The sequence below is a fragment of the Sorex araneus genome, chromosome 6 (assembly GCF_027595985.1).
Source record: "Sorex araneus isolate mSorAra2 chromosome 6, mSorAra2.pri, whole genome shotgun sequence".
In the NCBI taxonomy this organism is placed as follows: domain Eukaryota; kingdom Metazoa; phylum Chordata; class Mammalia; order Eulipotyphla; family Soricidae; genus Sorex; species Sorex araneus.
Window position 1 is genome coordinate 86,695,257 of NC_073307.1, and position 7,336 is coordinate 86,702,592.

Below are 7,336 nucleotides of genomic sequence, written 5' to 3' on the forward strand. Positions count from 1 at the left end.
AGAACGGCTTCTCCCCTGCTCTGGTGTCGCATAGCTGGACATCTCTGATATCCAACACCCCTAGGTCCGCCCCCGCCTCTCTCTCTCGCCCGAGAAGAGAGCGCTGGGCATCCCCCCGCGCCCCCAGAGCAAACCTGTAGCGCTCACCCCGTCACTCCCTCCCCAGGCCGCTTCTTTTCCCCGCGCGGCCCCTCGTCGGGCGGGTTCCCAGGTGAGCCGCGAGCCCCGAGCTATTCTCATCTGGTTGCCCCGGGAGTTGCGGGGTTGCGCGCAAGTACAACCTGTGCCTCCAGCCTCCCCTCTCCCCTCCCTGCCCCCCCATCCCTTCCTCCGCGCGCGGCTGCGCCCAGCTTCGCCCCCCTCCACCCCTCACCCCCCACCCCCTTCCCTCCGCCTCTGGCCCCCGGTCCCAGCTGCGCCCTCCGGGGAGACCTCCCGCTGCCACCGTGCCCCCGGAGGGGCGGTGGGCGGAGACGGCGGCGGCCGCGGGGGGGACGGGAGGGGAGGGGCGGGGAGGAGGCGGGGGAGCGCAGGGTGGAGGCCGGGCGCCGCAGCGCAGACTGAGAGGGGCGGCTGAAGGTTGCATCTGCGGGAAGCAGGCTTTTGGCTGCCTGGTAACGGGCTGCCAGAACCGGGAGAAAGGCAGGGAGCGGGGCCGTGGCTTCTTGACGTCAAGACACGGAGAGAGAGAGAGAGAGAGAGAGAGAGAGAGAGAGAGAGAGAGAGAGACGGAGAGACAGAGAGAGAGAGAAAGAGAGAGGAGAGAAAGAGGGGGGTTCTCCTACCACCGTCCCCGCAGCGGGGCCGGCCGACGGCTGCAGAAGAGCCGCAGGCGACGTCCCCACCAGCTGGGTGCGAGTGGGGGGTGTCCACCCCGCGCCCCACCCCGCGCCCCAGGGAGCGGCTCGTCGTGGGCCCGGGGCGCAGCATGCCCCCTGCTCCCGGGCCATGGAGATCGCGCCGGTGCCCCTGGAGAACGGCCGTGCCATGACGGTCCGAGGAGCGGCGACGGCTGCAGCAGGTGAGCTGAGAGCCGGCGGGACCCAGGGCGCAGCGGGGGCGCTCCAGGCCCGGGCCGCGCCGGCGGGGCGCAGCGAGGGAGCGCACCAGGCCGAGCCCCGGGGGCGCGGGCCGCGCAGGGGCACGGACCCCGGCGGCCGCCCTCTGCCCCCGCTGCCCCGGGAGCGGCCGCCGCGCCTCCGGGAAGAAGAGAAGGAGGAGGAGGAGAAGGAGGAGGAGGAAGAGGAGGAGGCCGGCGGCTGCCTCGACCCGGGCACGACGGCGGAGGCGCTCGAGGACCCGGCACCGGTCGCGGGCTCCCTCTACCACCACCACCACCACCAGCACCACCACCACCACCACCACCAGCGGGTCCTCATCAACATCTCGGGGCTGCGCTTCGAGACGCAGCTGCGCACCCTGGCGCAGTTCCCCAACACGCTGCTGGGGGACCCCACGAAGCGCCTGCGCTACTTCGACCCGCTGCGCAACGAGTACTTCTTCGACCGCCACCGGCCCAGCTTCGACGGCATCCTCTACTACTACCAGTCCGGGGGCCGGCTGCGGCGGCCCGTCAACGTGGCCCTGGACGTGTTCGTCGACGAGATCCGCTTCTACCAGCTGGGGGACGAGGCGCTGGAGCGCTTCCGCGAGGACGAGGGCTTCATCCCCGAGGAGGAGAAGCCAATGCCGCGCCACGCCTTCCAGCGCCAGGTGTGGCTCATCTTCGAGTACCCCGAGAGCTCGGGCTCGGCGCGGGCCGTCGCCATCGTCTCGGTCCTGGTCATCCTCATCTCCATCATCACCTTCTGCCTGGAGACGCTGCCCGAGTTCCGGGACGAACGCGAGCTGCTCCGCCAGCCCGCGGCGGCGGCCCCGCAGCCCCCCGGCGGCGGCGGCGGCGCCGTCTGGGGAGGCAACGGCAGCAGCGGTGGGGGTCCCGGGGGCGCGCCGCCGCCGCTGTCCGGCCCGACGGTGGCCCCGCTCCTGCCTAGGACGCTGGCCGACCCCTTCTTCATCGTGGAGACCACGTGCGTCGTCTGGTTCACCTTTGAGCTGCTCGTGCGCTTCTTCGCCTGCCCCAGCAAGGCCGAGTTCTCGCGCAACATCATGAACATCATCGACGTGGTGGCCATCTTCCCCTACTTCATCACCCTGGGCACCGAGCTGGCCGAGCGGCAGCCGGGGGGCGGCCAGAACGGGCAGCAGGCCATGTCGCTGGCCATCCTCAGGGTCATCCGCCTGGTGCGCGTCTTCCGCATCTTCAAGCTCTCGCGCCACTCCAAGGGGCTGCAGATCCTGGGCAAGACGCTGCAGGCGTCCATGCGCGAGCTGGGCCTGCTCATCTTCTTCCTCTTCATCGGCGTCATCCTCTTCTCCAGCGCCGTCTACTTCGCCGAGGCCGACAACCAGGAGACCCATTTCTCCAGCATCCCCGACGCCTTCTGGTGGGCGGTGGTCACCATGACCACGGTGGGCTACGGGGACATGCGGCCCGTCACGGTCGGGGGCAAGATCGTGGGCTCGCTGTGCGCCATCGCGGGCGTCCTCACCATCGCCCTGCCCGTGCCCGTCATCGTGTCCAACTTCAACTACTTCTACCACCGCGAGACGGAGCAGGAGGAGCAAGCGGCGCTCAAGGATGTGCCGGGAGGCCCCAACCCGGGCCCCGCGGTGGACGGCGGAGTGCAGCGCAAGGCCAGCAAGGGGTCTCTGGGCAAAGCCGGGGCGTCCCGAGAGAATGCAGAAGGAGCTCGGCGGGGCAGCCGACCCTTGGAGAAGTGCACCCTCAAGGCCAAGAGCAACGTGGACTTTGGAAGGTCCCTGTATGCCCTCTGCTTAGACACCAGCCGGGAAACGGATTTGTAAAGGGGGAGAGGGGGTCCAGGTAGACCAGGACAGGGGGAGGGGTGGGGTTCACAGAGGCCTTCCGACCCTGACCCTGGGCATCTACTTTATACCGCAGAGTATTCTGGCCCACCCGTGACCGAGGTTGGCACCCTCTCCCTGCCTCCCCCCTCCCCTCCATCCCTCCCTAGAACCCCTATCTCCCCTCTTCTTTTCCATTACACCAAGGGTCGCCTATTTTTAAAAAGTCCCACATTCCATGACGCAGGAGCTGTTGAAATGGTGAGCGTTGGGAGATGGATACTTCTGTAGCCAATTTCCTATACCCAGCAGAGGGATAACCCAAACAAAAATGACTTTAAATAGCCCAGATCCCAAGAGATGTTGTAACCCTTGGCCCTTATCCGTGTATCCCAAATTTGCTTTACATATGGTTATTTTTGTGTATAGGGGAAAATATTATTTTTCTGACCAGTGAGTGGATTTTTTTTTTGTACTGGAGTTCAGATGGAGATATTTTGGATATATTCAAAGACATAGGTTGTATTTAGGAAAGAGTGAGTTATCAGACTGTTTTCTCTTGCTACTTATATTGTAACCAGAGACTTGCAGCATGGTCATTCTGGTTTCTGTGTCTTCAAGCCTCTCTCTTTTCTGTTGTGGTATAGATGCTTTGCATCTAGGACCGGGAATGTTCTGGAAGAAAGGCAAGCCTGATTTTTTTTTCTATGCGCCTTAAACACTCCTTGTAACTTTCTTTGAATAGCATTTTGATGATGTTGGAAGATGACTTCTCATCATTCATTCCCTTCCTTTTTACCCTAGGAAATAAAATCTTACTTGGTTGAGGCGAGTGACAATTGATATATAATTGATGTATTTGTTGAAATTTTATTGTGGGGGGGAGATTTTTGTACCACATCTGCTGTGCTTAGGACTTATTCCTGGTTTCTGGGCTCAGAGAACCATATGGGGTGCTGGGGCTCTAACTTGGCTGATCATGTGTAAGGCATGTGTAAGGCAATGCCTTACCTACTGTTCTGTCTCTCTGAGTCCTGAAAAAAAAACATTTTTTTTTTTTGCTTTTTGGGTCATAGCTGGCGATGCACAGGGGTTACTCCTGGCTCTGCACTCAGGAATCACCCCTGGCAGTGCTCAGGGGACCACATGGGATGCTGGAATCGAACCCAGGTAGGCAGCGTGCAAGGCAAATGCCCTACCTGCTGTGCTATTGCTCCAGCCCCACAAACTTCTTTTTTTTTTATAATTTATTTATTTTTAATTAGAGAATCACCGTGAGGGTACAGTTACAGATTTATACACTTTTGTGCTTATAATTCCCTCATACAAAGTTCGGGAACCCATCCCTTCACCAGTGCCCATTCTCCACCACCCGTAAACCCGGCGTCCCTCCCACCCTCCCCAATCCCATCTCCCCCCCACCCCACCCTGCCACTGTGGCAGGGCATTCCCTTCTGTTCTCTCTCTCTAATTAGCTGTTGTGGTTTGCAATAAAGGTGTTGAGTGGCCGCTGTGCTCAGTCTCTAGCCCTCATTCAGCCCGCAACTCCCTTCCCCCACATGGCCTTCAACTACAATGTAGTTGGTGATTGCTTCTCTGAGTTGCCCTTTCCCCGGAACGTGAGGCCAGCTGCGAAGCCATGGGGTCAACCTCCTGGTACTTATTTCTACAGTTCTTGGGTATTAGTCTCCCACTCTGATATTCTATATACCATAGATGAGTGCAGTCTTTCTATGTCCCACAAACTTCTTTTTAAGACTGTTCCTTACTGATTCAGGATTCCAAGACAGGGAAAAGGTCACTTTGAGGTCAAAAACTTGGGGGAGGGCTGGAGCAATAGCACAGCGGGTAAGGCATTTGTCTTGCACGCAGTCGACCTGGGTTCGATTCCCAGCATCCCATGTGGTCCCCTGAGCACTACCAGGGCTAATTCCTGAGTGCAGAGCCAGGAAGCCAGGAGTAATCTTTGTGTATCACCGAGTGTGACCCAAAAAGAACAAAAATAAAACTCTTGGGGGAAAAAGGAGCGATCTGATTTTCAGCATCTTTTTTGAATGGTCCCTCATGGTCAGGGAGAGTGAATTGTGTGTGCCGGGCTGTGTGTAGCCTGAAAGTCCTATCCAGTGTTGTCTGATGATGGAGTATTAGACCCAACCACCAGCAGGAAGGCTGGGTAGAGCCAAATGGACAAAGACTAATTAGTCCCCCCCCCATCTGCCACGGACCCCCACCAACATGGTTTTTTGTGCATTTGAAGTCCTATTCTTGTCCGTTTGGAGGAAAAGCAGGCTTGATGCTCCTGTTCACAGAAGCATAGCCCTTGTGGGCAGATGTCTAGGGGAGGAAACCATACTTCATTTTTGTATCTGACTGCCCAGCCCTGGCGTGGCTGGACCCAGGATCCTGCACCACCTTTATGGCGGCGGGGGGGGGGACAGAGGCAGGGAGACCCCAAAGGGGTTTGCTTTGCTGGCACCCATTCAAGGCTGCTCTCTATGGAGTGTAGGATTATAGCTTTGCTTCCAGTAATTGCTACACGCACAAAAAAAGAAGCCCTTTGCTCCCGCTCTCTGAGATGATTTTGGCAAATCATCCCAGAAAGCAGAATACTGGCTGTGATTTCTCTCTGGGATTCATTCTGGGATTCTCTCTGGGATTCATTCCATGGAAGACTCAGATTCTTTTTTTTTTTTTCTTTTGCTTTTTGGGTCACACCCGGTGATGCACAGGGGTTCCTCCTGGCTCATGCACTCAGGAAATTACCCCTGGCGGTGCTCGGGTGGGGGGGACCCTATGGGATGCTGGGAATCAAACCCGGGTCGTCTGCGTGCAAGAAGACAAACACCCTCCCCACTGTGCTATTGCTCCAGCCCTAGACTCTGGATTCTTGCTGTTGCTTGGTCCTGAGGCTGGCGGCCTGGGCCTCACATCTTGCCTGCGGGACGGGACCCCGTGCTCCATCGCGCCTCCTGCAGGACAGTAGAGAGCTTAGTCGCTGTTCCCGAGCCTCCCAAAGGGTTGAGGAGGATGAACTGAGCTCCGGTCTGGGATCTGTGGATTTAAATAAGACGCCACCCTGTGCATGGAGCTAGTGTCTGAGCGAGTGCCCCTGCGTCATGTCCAGTGGGGCACTGGCAGAGGCTAATCTGAGGAGGAAACAGAAGGGGTCATGCCAGCCGGGCGCTGCTGCTTTCCATCACAAGCCGAGGCCGAGGGAGAGGAGCAGAGATGCTTTATTTATTCATAATTTACAAGCTGCTAAAAGCAGGGCACCTGGCCAGAGCTCAACTCCCGGCTCTGCCCCACCTCCAAGCCCTCTCTGGCATTCAAGGGCAGAGAGGGTGAGGGGTGGGCACCCACCTAAAGTGCAGGACAGGCGGTCCCCCGGAAGTGAAAAATGATGATCACCGGGGCTGGAGCAATAGCACAGCGGGGAGGGTGTTTGCCTTGCACGCGGCCGACCCGGGTTCGATTCCCAGCTTCCCATATGGTCCCCTGAGCACCACTAGGCATGATTCCTGAGTGCAGAGCTAGGAGTAACCCCTGTGCATCGCCGGGTGTGACCCCCCCAAAAAAAGCAAAAACAAAAAAAATGATGATCACCTTTGCTGGGACGTTCATCCCTAAGCCGCCAGGAGGAAGCCTCAGTCGGACTGGAGATACATGCAGGCTTCTGAAGGATGGAGGCCCAAATAAATACGGTCGCTCTTCCAAAGGTCCAAAAAATGGGAGTAAAAGTCAGGGGAGAGAGTCAAGGAGGGAGCAGAGCCCGTTTGCGTTTGGGGAGGAGGGGTCATGGCTAAATTGATTTTCCAGTGGGGGCAGGAGGGGTCGAAAGGGACTCAGCCCTGTATCCTGGTCCCAACGTGAAGACGAGAAGCAAAGCACGGTGAGCAGGGCACTCGTGCCGCTGGGCCAGAGTTCCCTTCTTTGGGTGTCTTCAGTGTCCCTGGATGTGGCCCTGCTTCTGGAGCTGAGGACCTCCCCTTCTCAGGAAAATCTCTACAGGACAAAGGTCTGATGCAGGCAGGGCAAGGGAATGGCTCCCTTCCTGTCCGTTCCCTGCCTTCTTACTCCCCCGAGCCTCTACCTTCTGACATGAGCTCAGTGACCTCAGTCAAGCTGTTAGCCCCTGGGTGCTTCAGGCTGGTTCAGCGCCAACCCGGCCCGCTTTGGAAGCGACCAGCCTTGACAACCTCAGCACGGCGAGTTGGGAGCTTAGGGTGGGGGTTGGAGGGTAAGTCTGACCTTGGACCCTGGGCCAGAACAGTTTCTCCGCTGCAAAGCATCTGTCCTCTCTGCACCCCTTGATTCTGTCCTTGCTGTCTGCTCTGCTCGCTCGGTTTAAGGAAAGACAGGCTTGGAAAATAAAACGACACGTCGTATGCTTGCCAAAGCCCAGGTGCCCGGCCTGGGACTCTTCCTAGGAGAGAAAAGGAACCAGGGGGGCCAGAGCGATAGCACAGCG

General features: G+C 58.7%; 1 protein-coding gene across 1 annotated transcript; it reads left to right on the forward strand.

The window, feature by feature from the left end:
* Positions 1-811: 811 nt before the first annotated feature.
* KCNA5 (potassium voltage-gated channel subfamily A member 5) lies at positions 812-3,693 on the forward strand. The gene has a single exon (XM_055142078.1). The coding sequence runs from the start codon at positions 949-951 to the stop codon at positions 2,866-2,868; it is 1,920 nt and encodes a 639-aa protein (XP_054998053.1). The 5' UTR covers positions 812-948; the 3' UTR covers positions 2,869-3,693.
* The last annotated feature ends 3,643 nt before the right edge of the window (positions 3,694-7,336 follow it).

Coding starts and splice junctions, on each gene's coding strand:
- KCNA5 (XM_055142078.1), top strand. CDS start 949: ATGGAGATCGCGCCGGTGCCCCTGGAGAACGGCCGTGCCATGACGGTC.